Consider the following 14,099-nt stretch of genomic DNA (forward strand, 5'->3'; position numbering starts at 1 on the left):
CCTGGCAGACTACAGTCCATGGGGCCGCAAAGAGTCAGACACGACTGAGCAACTGAGCGCACACACATACAGAATCAAGTGCCAGTCAGAGGATGTCCCCATTTTAAAAGTCCCTGTGAGTTCGAGAGAAGCTTGCTACTACTGCACAATATCTGGTAGCCCAAATACATAATGATACCCTTTGATTTTTTAAGTGAAAAGAGTTAACCCATGCACTGTCATGGGATCATGTTTAACTTGTTCAAGCGATATGAGTGTCAGTGTGTGGGGGGGAGGGGGGCGGGGGGGAGAACTGTGCCAGGATGCTGTGGAGATACATAAAAATCAACACACAAACACACACACTGCAGCTATACATTTATGGCCCAGAAAGCCAATTTGATGTCGTGTCCTCAAGTCCTCCTCTGTCCATGGAAATTCTCAGGCAAAAATACTGCAGTGGGTTGCCAGTTCCTTCTCCAAGGGATCCTCCTGCCCCAGGGACCGAATTCTCATCTCCTGCATTGCAGACGGATTCTTTACCACTGAGCCTCCTGGGAAGCCCCCAGAGAGCTAACAGGTGTTTGTATAGTAAAATAGGGACTTCCCCAGCAACCCAGTGGTTAAGATCCTGACTTTCAAGGCAGAAAGTGCAGGTCCAATGCAGGATATGTGGCTTTGATCCCTGGTCAGGGAACTAAGATCCCACAATGCCACAAAGAGTGACCAAAACTTTTTAAAAATTAATTATTTAAAAAGTAGTAAAATAAAGAGAATAAAGATACATTCTAAAATCCAGAAAAAAAAATTTTTGGCCCGTGGGGTTGGGCCATCCCAGTTCTGCCCTCAAGAAATCAGCTCCACTAAGTGAGTCATTCTCACCAGAAAGGGAAAATTTCTCTTCTTGAAATTTCTCACAGTAACAGACTATTTTATTCTCTGATTTATCCTGCTGGCTCCACAGTTTGGTCACCTGAAGCAATTCTGTACCTGTAAAGATTTAAAGAGTTGCCAGAAGTTTCCCAAGGCTAGCTGCAGTCTCCATTGCTGGATGACAGTTGAGATTATACGGTTCTGCTTCTGGCATTTGGCCCCTGCCAGGAATATGGATGTGAGACTCTGCCGGTGGATAATGAAATTTAGTAATTTCAATGTAACAATTAATCCTGAGCAGAAACTCATAATTTCAGAACACAGTCCAAGGACCGGGTGTCATGCTTCATGCTTGTCTGATTCCAAATCACTTCTGAACTGAGCTAGGTCTCTGACCCCCTGACCCCATAGGGTATTTTGTTTGTTCATTTTTTGTTTTAAATTGGGTCTCTGTATAGTAAAATGTATTCTAGAATTAAAATCTTATAAACTTTATTATTATAAAAGCCTTTTGATTTAACATAAAAAAAGTTAAATTTATATCGCACATTTGAAATATATTCAGATCAAACTTCAAAGATCTTCAGTAACAACGAAGAAAAATTTTTCTTCTCTGAGTTAACATCTCAGAGATAAAGAAGTCAAAGGTGAACAATCACAAGGGGTGTTCATTGCAGCTCTCAGGCTGCCATCCTGATGTTCTTGGGGTCTCACTCACTCCTCACACATATTTTCTCGCAGTTCAAATTCAAAATAATGTTTCTATCTGAACAGACAAAAGTTTGTTAGACTAGGAACCAGTCATTATTTTGATGACTATTGGCTTTCTTGTTTAAATCCTTTTTCTTATTTGATCATTCATTACTTATTTAACTGCATTTATTTTCTCTTCATTTTATCATCATAGACAAACTGGAATTAATATACTAATTTGGATCAAAATGTATTACATAACTCCAACACTGGCACACAAAACCATTTTAAATTACACATCTCTGCTTTCTCAGCCAGAATCTGCAACGAGCTGACCTGGTCTCTTAATTTCTCTCAATCTGTTTCTCCATCTAGTAAAATAAGAGGCAGGATAACGATTTCTAAGCTTACTTTCATCTCCAAGAGTCTGTGAATATCTGACATTAGCAGACTTGGCTGTCTTTGGAAACCACCTGCTCATGTGTTCCAGTCTGAATTTCCACAGTATTCATACTGGTATAAGAAAAAACTATGTTCATCAAGCAGATAAGCAAGAATTGCCTGTTTAGAAACATCTGGACAGTGGTAACAGCCACCAGTCTTCTCCTCTGTGATCTACAAAGAATTAAACAGAGCAAAACCACAATCAGCGTGCCCTATTTTTACAGCACAATGCAATAGAATGAGTTGAAAATGGCTTAGGTTTTATGAGATTTGGGTTTACATCTCCCTCTATTGTTGATTCTAGGACAAGCCTCTTCACTTTTCCAGGCTCCAATTTACACCCATCTATTAAATAATGGGAAGGCAACTTCTGAATACTTTTCCTTACATTGTAGAAATAGAGAAATTAAAATGTTCTTGAGATTCTGTATTGAATGTTTTCTTGCAACTGTTAATGAGTACTTTTGCTTCAAAAAAAAGCAAACTTCTAATCTATGCAGAAGAATGAAAAAGGTAAATTATCAGGTTCACTTCATACCTGTCATCCATTAAATGCTCACTTATCTTATATGTTTTGATGCAGATAACTTGGTATTTTTGTGGAAACTGTGAACTATTTTTGTTATGTATCTAGTTCAGTTCAGCTCGGTTCAGTAGCTCAGTCGTGTCTGACTCTTTGCGACCCCATGAGTTGCAGCACGCCAGGCCTCCCTGTCCATCACCAACTCCCGGAGTTCACTCAAACTCATGTCCGTCAAGTCAGTGATGCCATCCAGCCATCTCATCCTCTGTTGTCCCCTTCTCCTCCTGCCCCCAATCCCTCCCAGCATCAGAGTCTTCCAATGAGTCAACTCTTCGCATGAGGTGGCCAAAGTACTGGAGTTTCATCTTTAGCATCAGTCCTTCCAATGAACACCCAGGACTGATCTCCTTTAGAATGGACTGGTTGGATCTCCTTGCAGTTCAAGGGACTCTCAAGACTCTTCTCCAACACCACAGTTCAAAAGCATCAATACTTTGGCGCTCAGTAACTTGGCCCAAATTTATGGGAATTTTGTATTCAGGTGGCACATTTGCATTCCTGCATTCGTCTACTTTTATGTTGGTCACTTACCCTGAGTCAAATCCTCTAGCAAGCTATTTCTGAGCAAGTGAGCTTTTCAGCCTTTCTCTAGTCATACCTACTTGCTTGGAGAGCCTGTCAGAGGCAGGCACTAGATGGTCATAGTAATCCCCTCCAACTCCTCACCACCGCTCATTTTAGATAGTAAGCATCAGAAGTTAAGGGGAATTTCTGAGTGCTAATATGTAGTAGTTACCTATCTATTCATGATAAAAGCAGGAAGAAAAGCATTAGTTAGAGAAATATTTCATCTTCTCAGTGTCATGGAAAAGACACTTTAAAGCACTGGTTTCCCCTCCACACATCTTGTTTATGGATTAGGCATTTATGAAACTCATGAGTTCTGGTCCATGGCCTTGAAAAAAATTGCTTAATCTCCTGGGCATCCATCTCTTCATATTAAATTACAGAGGTGGTATATAACTAGGCTAAGATCTTCCAAATTCTAAGTGCTATGAATATATGAAGTAAATGGGCATTTTATGGAGGAAGAAATTTCCTGGATTTAAAGAAAAATTTGCCATCCATGAAAACAAGATCCCTGGGGAAGATGCACACTCTTGGTGAAGGATAATTTTTATTGTCCCTCCCTCAGCACTTTTGTCAGCATTTGATCATTTATTGCTCTCTGTCTCTTGTGGGTTTTTTCCTCCCTTAAACTGTCCAGAGGGCAGGCACCATGTCTCAAACACATATTCCATCACAATAATGCGTGTTAAATGCAATAATACTTACTGTTATGAATGAAAGAATCTTGTTAACATTTTGTATGCCTGCATGGAAGAATATGGTTAAGCACTGGGTGAGAGTGATGTGAAGGCAATGACTCTCAAATTAAACTAAGGGTAGAGACTAAGGGTAGACTCAGAGCTTCCCTGATAGTTCAGTTGGTAAAGAATCCGCCTGCAATGCAGAAGACCCCTGTTCAGTCCCTGGGTTGGGAAGAGCCCCTGGAGAAGGGAACAGCTACCCACTCCAGTATTCTGGCCTGCAGGATTCCGTGGACTGTATAGCCCACGGAGCCTCAAAGAGTCAGACACGGCTGAGTGACTTTCACTTTCACTTCTTTCAGACTCAGAATTAACAAGGAGGACCTGGGGCAGAAGATGACGACTCTGAGTACTCTCAGCTGAGTGATCTCAGTTTTGGCATTCCAGTAAGTTTCTTAACATTTATTCGAACTGAATGACTCTATCACGAAACAGGAAATCATGAAGCAGAAGGAACTTTGGGAAATAACATTGAGAAAAACAGCTGTCAGGCATTAAGACTTTTAATACAGTCTCCAGCATAGTTTAATAATATGTGCCAAGTGGGTATTCAAAAAATAGTCATAATAATGAGAGATGATAACGATCATCCGTGCTTTGGAGGATGCAGTGGAAGAGCTGGTTCTTAATACCTTCTGTACTGTTTTTAGCTCTGTCTCTAATTTGCTTCATCTCTTAGGGCCATCTGTGCGTCTAGTTTTCCCATCTGCAAAATAGAGATCATATCATTTCCTACAGAAGTCTGTGGACTGTGCTTTAATATCCTACAGTGAATCATATATAAATACAAAGCAGGCAAAGAGAAGCCAAATGCTACCACAGGAATAAACTTTGAGGCAGAGAAAATTATAAGTTAAAATTAATTAAGATCTTCTAATATTCTAATGATCTGAAGTAGTTATTGCAAAGAAATTTATATTACCTTCACTTTAGCTTTTTAAAGTATATGGTTAATGATAAATACAATTCTAGAATAGTTTAATCTATTACATTCTATATTTTATACATATTTATCTATAATATCATGGGGGTTTTAAATTAATTTCTGAAGCAAACTAGCATTATTCTGAAGCAAACTTACTCTTAAAAAGCAGTAATTCTTAAAAGTGCTTTAATAAATACACCTTCAACTATACTCCAATAAAAACTAAAAGCTAGGGAAAGTGAAAGCGTCGCTTAGTTGTGTCCAGCTCTTTGCAATCCTATGGACCGTAGTCCGCCAGGCTCCTCTGGAGTGGGTTGCCATTTCCTACTCCAGGGGATCTTCCCAACCCAGGGATCAAACCAGTGTCTCCTGCATTGCAGGCATGCATATTCTTTACTGTCTGAGCCACCAGAGAAGCCCCTAAAAGCCAGGGAACTCTTCTCAATACTTTGTAATGACCATACAGGAAAAGAATCTTAGAAAGAGTGGATATATGTATAAGTAATTCTCTTTGATGTACAGCAGAACTTAACACAACATTGTAAATCAACTATACTCCAATAAAAATCGTTTTGAAAAAGAAATATTTCTTCTTTGTTATTGAGAAGATATGGGGGGAAAATGTAATTCAGAACAGCCTACAATTGCCTAGTTCATACAGCCAAACCAAAGGAATTATCTGAGTAAATTGACATCATTTGACATATCAGCAAAAAGCCATCGACTCTGACCCTGAAGGCCTAAATCTCATTTTCTCAATTCTCTTTAAGGATGCATACGATTTCTTGTTTCTTTGTTTTGTTCAGTCCGATGGTGCATTGCAAAATTCAGAAGCTTTTTAAATAGACTTTTGTAGGTCTCACTTTATAAAGTTAATTTGTATTTTTATATTTACACATGGATTAGTCTTAAATATAGCAAGAAGTTTCCTCTAATCATGATCTCCCCTGGAGATGGGATAGAGCAGACATTATGAAGAAGGAAGGAAAGTGGATGTTTAGGAAATGGATGAAGGCATCTGCTCCAACTTATGATGTGTTCACATAAATGCACTCTTATATGTTCAGTCTTCACAAGGACAGAATGTATTAGTCTTTCTCGAAGTCAACTTTCCAGTTAACCACTGAAAAACTTGTACAAAGTTTTAGGTACAATTTTCTTTTTCGATGCAATTCTAATTTTCTCATTTCTCTAGACCTGTAGTCATTATTTCATCTATATTTAAAATCAGGTAAAGTCCTAATATTATCTTTCAAAAGCTGGGTTTGAGAAGAAAATTATCCCTTGTATCATTTGCCTTTTAAATGATCATGAACTTAGAGTAAATGTTTCTCACAGAGAAACAGCCCAGAGGCAGAAGGCTGGAGTCCAATTCTTCATGGACTTTAGGGGAGTAGTATATAAATAAAACCTGTTTACACCAGATTTCCTCCATAAAAACCACCACGAAGAAAATGCAAACAAGAATGACAATTTTGTTAGAGGGAAGTCAAAATAAACTAGAAAAGATTTTTATAACCATCTATTTCTATGTCAAATAATATACTACAGAAGCATAAAATCTCAGAGTTGAAAAGAAACTTAAAACCTCATTTTGTCTTCAGGATTTAAATACAAATTGCTTCAGTCCCCCACCCTCACCCCCAAAGTGTGAGAAAATATATAGTTTGCTTTATTATTTTGCTACAGCTTACTTTCCTCTTGAGACCCTGGGATAATAGACTCTGACATGCGAGGTTTCCTTCCCTCTCACATGACACCGTGGGCGCTGTGGGGCATGCGAGTGCAGACAGCCTCTGTCCTCTGTGCCATTGCCTATGTGGTCATTCCTTGCCCCATTTAAGGCAGCAGTCCATCCCTTCCATCCCTCTGAACTTTGGGCTTCTCTTTCAGACTTGTATGTAAATACCTGAGTGAAGCCCTGGCTCCTGGACTCACTACCAAACTCTCCACAGGGATGCAGGACCTGGAGAGCAAGGCACACACAGGTCCCCTTGCAACTGTGCAAATCTTTCTTTGTTTTGCTATGTTCTTGGGGCGTTGTCTGGGAGGCAGCAAAAGGACCCCTTTATCCAGAAGGTACAGATGTCTGTATCTTATCACTTACCCCTGACTTCTCTTCTCTACTATCCTCAATTCCAGGGAAGCTTTTTTCTACTGAGGGGAGATGGTTTTCCCTCCTCAAACTATCTCAAACCTTTGGCTAATCCAAGCTTTCCCGATGTTTGGCTCATTCAAGGCTTCTCAGTGTTTGGCTAACCGAAAGTTCCTCAATCACAGTGTTATTAATATTTTGGACCAGGTAAGTCTTTGCAGTGGTGGGCTGTCCTGTGCATCACAGGATGTTTAGCAGCATCCCTGGCCTTTACTCACTAGATGCCAGGATCACCCACCAACTCTTGAAAATCATGACCAAATATCCATTAGGCTAATCCCAAGAGTTCCCTCTGCTTTTCTAAGACCTTGGCTTTGATATACAAAAACTAGAAAGGGACTCACAGGCTATTTGGTTTCCTTTGAGGTAATGAATGCCTTCACCCGATCTTCCCTGAGGCAATACATGTGAAGGAGCTGAGCAAGGTAAGGAGGGTAGAGGAATTGGATGCACTGCTGTGATATGGTTAATATTTCAAGTATTAACCCATCTGTGATATTCTTCCTCACCTGTTGGCTTAAAAGGTACTCCACTGGTCATTCTAGCGCCTCCTTTGTGTGGATATTACCTTCCTTCTGTCTGTAGGTTGCAGTGAATACACATATAGAAAGAAATTTAAAAGGGAGCAAAAAGGGATTTAACCACTAAGTTCTGATCAATACAGAGGACAAAAGGATTACTGTTTATGCCCAACACACATACCTAGAGCTGTATTTCTCAATATTGAACTTCCTTCCAAATTTAGAATTTACACTCACTCTAGTGAATATACAGAGAGGCTTAGGTCTTGAAGAGACAAGTAGATCAAAAGCCTTGCATTCAACGCCTTTAACCCTTGTATGAGTCATTTCAAGGAAATCAATGAAAACCAGCAATAACTCTGACAGAAAATCTTACTTCAGCTCATTGCCCAGAGATTTAGCCACTTCTCCAAGTGCTGTATCTCTTATTTATCCATTTATTATATCATTCACTCATTTAAGTTTGGAATTAAGTGGCTCCTACAAACCCAGGAGATAATTAGCCATTACAGATTCACATAACACCATGCTGGAGATTACAGTTTGACTTCTATGAAGGCCACTAGGCCTTTATTCTGCCTATTAACTAACTTATTGCCTTGGCATAAATGGGAATAAACACTGGTTAAGCCAGAAGCTAACAGGAAAGATATTTTAGCTTCTAAAACCTCATGCAGGCTACAGTCCAGGGGGCTGCAAAGAGTCGGACATGGTTGAGTGACTATGCACAACTGCCTCAAAGTATCATCATTATGAATACAAATAATTGTTGGGTAACTGGTGAAAACATCAGTGTAGTATCATTTTCTGAATAACACTGCAAAAAAACCTCAACCACTGTTTTTAACGTAGCCAGGTAAATCACTGCAGATGGTGATTGCAGCCATGAAATTAAAAGACACTTGCTCCTCGGAAGGAAAGTTATGACCAACCGAGACAGCATGTTAAAAAGCAGAGACATTACTTTGCCAACAAAGGTCCGTCTAGTCAAGGCTATGGTTTTTCCAGTGGTCATGTATGGATGTGAGAGTCAGACTGTGAAGAAAGCTGAGCGCTGAAGAATTCATGCTTTTGAACTGTGGTGTTGGAGAAGACTCTTGAGAGTCCCTTGGACTGCAAGGAGATCCATCCAGTCCATTCTAAAGATCAGTCCTAGGTGTTCTTTGGAAGGAATGATGCTAAAGCTGAAAATCCAGTACTTTGGCCACCTAATGTGAAGAGTTGACTCATTGGAAAAGACTCTGATGCTGGGAGCGACTTGGGGCAGGAGGAGAATGGGACAACAGAGGATGAGATTGCTGGATGGCATCACTGACTCAATGGACGTGAGTCTGAGTGAACTCCGGGAGTTGGTGATGGACAGGGAGGCCTGGTGTGCTGCGATTCGTGGGATCGCAAAGAATTGGACACAACTGAGCGACTGAACTGAACTGAAGCACTACTATTAATACAGTTTTACTCTGTTTCAGGCTCTGTGTTGAACAGACCATGCCATTTAGTCCTCAGGGCTACCCCGTGAAGTATACTATTGGATTCCCCTGAAAACAGAGCTTGAGATAAGGGCTTTGGGTGGTTGGTTTGGGGGAGGTAATCCTTGAGGGCATGAATGAGGATAGAGAAAGCCACACAGAGAAAGAAGAGGAGTCAACAAAAGGCTGCATTAACCAGACACCATGGTGGGCAATAGGGACTCCAGCTGCTTGACCTCTTGAGAAGTAGAAAGATGCCTCCCACAGTTGTGCAGCAGAAAGACAGGAAGCAGGGGCATCTATCCACTGACGCCCATGACCCACTGGTCAAGGGTTAACCCCCAGAGCTAGGGAGCTCTCCCAGGGCAGAAAGGAGAGGAGCAAGGCCTTGATGGCTCTCAGGAAGGTAAATGGATGCAGCCAACAATGGCCCACTGCAGACATGGCTAAAATTAGAGGTGAAATATGTGAGTCAGGGCAACAGCAGCTTCTACACAGTTATTACCTCCCCATTTTACAGAGGGGAAACCAAGATACATGGAGGTTACCTCACCTGCTGAAGATCACAAGGTGGGTCAATGGTAGAGTCAGGATTCAAATACTGACCATCAGACTTCAAGGCCATGGTCCCAACCATAGCGGGTAATGACAGCTGCACTATACTCTTCCCAGTGTAGCTCCACCTACAGGTTTAAGTAGTCCACCCACCAACTCTATTTGGAAACCAGATTGGGGACATTATTCAAACACTGCACTTTCTTCTTTGGGAATTCATTTTTCAAGTTGCAACACGATACGAAAATGCTACTAGAATGCTGTATCTACATTTTGGGAAAAAAATAAATACCTTTGACTTGAGATCATGCAGAAAGAGAGAGGTTCAGATAGTACACCACTTGAAAGAGGGCGAAAAAATCACTCATACAGCTTTTTTTGAGTTTAGAAACTGTTTTTTGATTTTTTTATTAAAACATAATTCTTCAAAGAGTATAGAAATACACCTGGCCATGATCTGTTAGATGTCAACCAACTGCTTCAAACATACATAAGAAATATCTACCAAAGTCTGGCTCACCAGAACTTACTAAGTTGTACATATACATTATCAGAACATCAATGTGGCTACATTTGACAGATTATTCTCAAGTGGACACAGTTTTCTGACAGATTATGTTCCTTCTTGATGAAAGCTGTTACAGTTGTGAATGTTTGAAAGATAAGCTTGAAGGGCCACACGGTGAAGCATCAGGACGTGAGGAGTTACAGAGGGCATGCAGGCCCCTGTTTCCACTGTGAGCACACAATGTACAGAAGAGACAAACACAAAGAGGAAGGCACTCCCTCCTCGGGAGAAGGGTCTTTGGGTTCATAGTCAGGAATCACAAGACAGCACACCCAGGAAAGGACAGGAAAAAGAAATTCCCTGCACACAGTCTGACCTTCCTCCAAAGGACAAGGGCCAGTGTGGTTCAAGGAGATCTGCGAGGACCACTGCCTTTGGGATGTGCTGCCTGCCACTGAGTATGCCCCCTCCCTTCAACCTTGCTCAAGGCACTGGATTGGCTCCCTTAGGTACAATGAACAAGAACAAACACCCACCAGAAAAGAGCAGAGCTGGTGCTTGATTTGCTCTCATTAAGAGTGAAGTCACCTGTACTTTGAATTCAGTGGTCTCGAATCACTTGTGAGAGCCCCCAGGCGACTGGTCAGTTGAGGACATTGTCCCTCCCTCTCCTACCCCGTCTGGGTCCTGCTTTAACTTCGTTGGGAAACAGGAAGCCAAGAGCTTAGCTGGGCTAGGTGTTGCCTTGGCATTTCACAATGATGAATTCCTTCTGTTTTGTTCCTCCTCTGTGCCCAAAATGAAGGGAGTCACACAAACAGACTGAAAATGAAACTGGCAACACCTGGGATCTGGAGTCTTCCTTGGAAGAGAACCAAACTTTCCCCACTCTTTTGGGAAGAATCACCTCTCCTAATCAGGTATTTTTAGCTTGACATTTCCAGAGGCCCCCATGTATACTAACTTTGCCTTTTGAAATGATTTTTAATTCCAGAAGTTGGCACAAGATCATAATTTTCAATATCCTTTACCCCTGCTGATTGCTGCATAGAATCTTTCTCACGAGATCATCTGGGAAGATTAAAGCCTACAGAGTGTGGGTACTTCTCAGTCTTTCTTCTCCACTTCCTTCACATTTTAAAATCAGTCTAATAGGCATTTTCTTTATGGTCACATGGCTCCATAATTATCTTGGGCTTCTCTTAGAGTACTTGCTCCCTTTGGCACTCCATAGACACTCTCCTCTATGTATACTCTCTGCAGGGCCCCAAAACTGAGATATCCTCAGAAAATGCACACGAAGTTCCCACCCAAGACCCATTCCCCACTACCCAGCTTTTGTCTCCACAGTGAGGAACATGGACTTTACTAAGGACTTGGATCACTGAGATAAACATATATATAGATAGATAGATATACACATCCTCAATAAAGAGGACATTTGATTTTATATATAGATTTCCCTCTCATTCATAAGCACTTGGCCCACAGAGCAGGAGTCAACCCATGCTGAGTTGCAATGAGATCATACAAATCACAGGCCCAGTGAAAGAAGAGCAGGAATGTGGAAAGACCTGTGGCTTCCAAGGATTCACAAGCCATGCTAGGAATCCACCTTTGGGAAGATGCTCACTTTATTGTTTCTGCTCATCTTCCGCTCTACCCTGCCTACCTTGGGCATCTTTGTCTGGATCAGCTCTTCTGGGGTGTTACCCAAGGGAGGAAGCAGCCTCTTCTTGCTGTTTCGGGTCTCTGAGAGCCACTGGGGAGGCAACTCAAAAGGCCCAAAGCCAAACTGCAGGGAATACTTGTCAGGAAATGTCTCAGATTCCACAGACACTGCTGGTGCTACCTGGGAGATAGAGTCCACGGTGCCCGGGGGTGGTGCGGGAGCTGCAAACTGTGGCCCCAGCTCTGCCTCCAGGCAGGTGGGAAGTAGCTCCTTGGCCTGGAGAGCCCCTGAGCCTGGGTACTTGACTTCGCTCTCTTCCTCATCCTCCGTGGGCTTGAAGATCTGCTGCTGCCCAATGTGGAACATCTCCAGGAGTTGGCTGCCTGAGCGCATGCTGGGCTCCAGGCTGGCCTCAGCCATCCCACTCCCTGTGCCCACTACGTTTCGGCGGCTGTAGCGGTGGTGCAGTTGGACCAAGGTCCCTACCAAGCACTTGCGGACAGATTTGTTCACAGTAAGAAAAAGCACAGGGTTCGCCAGCAGAGAGACTTTGGGCAGCCAAATGGCCGTGAGCAGCAAGAAGACGGAAGTGTCGGGGACATTAAGCACTGTCTGGTAGATGACCAGTGTGGCGTAGGGCACGCTGCATAAGATGAAGACCATCACCATGGACAGCAGCGTGGCATGCAGCTCAGCCTCCCGCTGGGAGGCATAGGGGATAGAGATGGTGTTCTGTGGGGTCCGCAGTGCTGCTATGATGACCTTCTTCTTCTGGCTGGCACTCAGGGCCCGGCGTATCAGTATTAAGAAGAAGAACACCACAGCCACAGGCACGATGACCGTGGTGATGTTGTAGACCAGAACGTAAACCAGGTGGCCCAAAGAGTTGCTCCAGACTTCCGTACAGGTTGACATGGCGTAGATGTCGGCCACATTGGTCACCGCAAACACAGGGACACTGGCCACCACTGCATGGGCCCAAATGTATATCACTAGTTCTCGGGACTTGGCATCAGATATTTTTCTCTCCAGCGGATAGAGGACTGAGTAGTACCTGCCAAATGCACAAGCAAAATTCATTTCACAGAAGAAGATACACTTTAAATTAGGGGAATTTATATTACTAAAAGTAGGAGAGAGGAAAGAAAGGGTCGAGTTCTTTCTTTCTGCGTAAGACAGAGGAGATCACTAGGGGAATTTGGAAGCTAGACCCTAAGTTTTGAGGACTTTGCCGTACAATTCAGTTAGCTTTACAATTATTGCCACCAGCACTAAATCCCAAAGAGTGCCCTCGATATAAAGGATATCTCCATCTGCTGTGAAGGCACTCTTTTTCAATTTAAGGGTAAAGGGTAGTTTGTAAATAATTTTACATGGGCTAGAGGAGCTTAAGGGCAATTTTCAAAGCCATGAAGAGAGAGAAATTTGCACACAAATCCAAAGCAAACTCATGCTGCAGTATATGTGCATGGGTATCATTAGCATTTACAGCTGCTGGCGCAGAAGAACCCAATGTGAGGGACAGACTCTGACAAAGTCCTTCAAAATCAATTCCACTGAAAAAATTTTGTGGGCTCAGTAGCCATTTTTTACATGATAATCGCTCAGGACCCCTAAGATCAATCAGTAGGTCTAAAACACCTGCACAGTTATATCTTTATTAAAATCAGAGATTTTTTTCCTTCAAGCTTGACTTGATTATTCTATAACCACCTAATCAGAATTCCCAAAGCACCTTGCTTCAATATCACCTATGACTTGGGGAAACTGAGTAATTTGATTTGTTTTGGGTTTTTTTTTTCTTTTTTTTTTTTTTTGAGTAATTTGTTAAACCCCTAGAACCACATCTGTCTTGAATGGGCAGTCAGTAGCCCAGTCCTCAGAGATACAGAAGTTTTTTCACCCTTAGCCCACGTCTGTGCAGTCAGCTAACGCTGGAGTCGGCCTTCCAACCCTATTAACATGTATTCCCTCATGCGGCCACCTGAGCATGTGTGCTTTCCTGCCACTAGGATTTCTGAGCACCACCCTTGTGCTACATATTGTGCCAGGCACTGGGCTGCAAAGATGAAAGGATACACAAGAATGTTTCTAAACTACATGGGGGAAAATGGCATGTAAGCAAACAATTGTAACCGAGGAGAAGATGGCCCTACTGGAGGCATGCATAGAGGAGGCAGGGGAAGGGGAGCACCTGGGAAAATGTCAAGAGAAAGTGGTGCTGTGGTGGAGTCTGGCAGGGGACAAGCTGGGGAAGAGACGATGCACACACACATGACCATGGATGACCAGAGATGGATGAAGCGCGGTAAAATGTATTCTAGACCACTTTCTGGGAGGGGAAGAGAAGAGAAAGAAATGTGTAAGTCACGCACAATCTCCATTTTTTCTCTCTGAATACAGATAAACTTT

The 14,099-nt window shown here is 42.3% G+C and overlaps 1 protein-coding gene across 4 annotated transcripts in view; it reads right to left on the bottom strand.

The window, feature by feature from the left end:
- Positions 1–9,880: 9,880 nt before the first annotated feature.
- GPR176 (G protein-coupled receptor 176) overlaps positions 9,881–14,099 on the bottom strand; it is a 116,291-nt gene continuing 112,072 nt past the window's right edge. For 3 of the 4 annotated variants that reach the window (XM_027971667.3, XM_060418586.1, XM_060418587.1), the window contains exon 3: positions 9,881–12,741. In XM_027971667.3, the coding sequence (XP_027827468.2) occupies positions 11,619–12,741 (1,123 nt within the window). In that variant the 3' untranslated portion in view covers positions 9,881–11,618. The remainder of the gene's footprint in view (positions 12,742–14,099) is intronic. The other variant, XM_042252255.2, reaches the window with a different exon arrangement.

Source organism: Ovis aries, chromosome 7 (assembly GCF_016772045.2).
Source record: "Ovis aries strain OAR_USU_Benz2616 breed Rambouillet chromosome 7, ARS-UI_Ramb_v3.0, whole genome shotgun sequence".
Classification (NCBI taxonomy): Eukaryota; Metazoa; Chordata; class Mammalia; order Artiodactyla; family Bovidae; genus Ovis; species Ovis aries.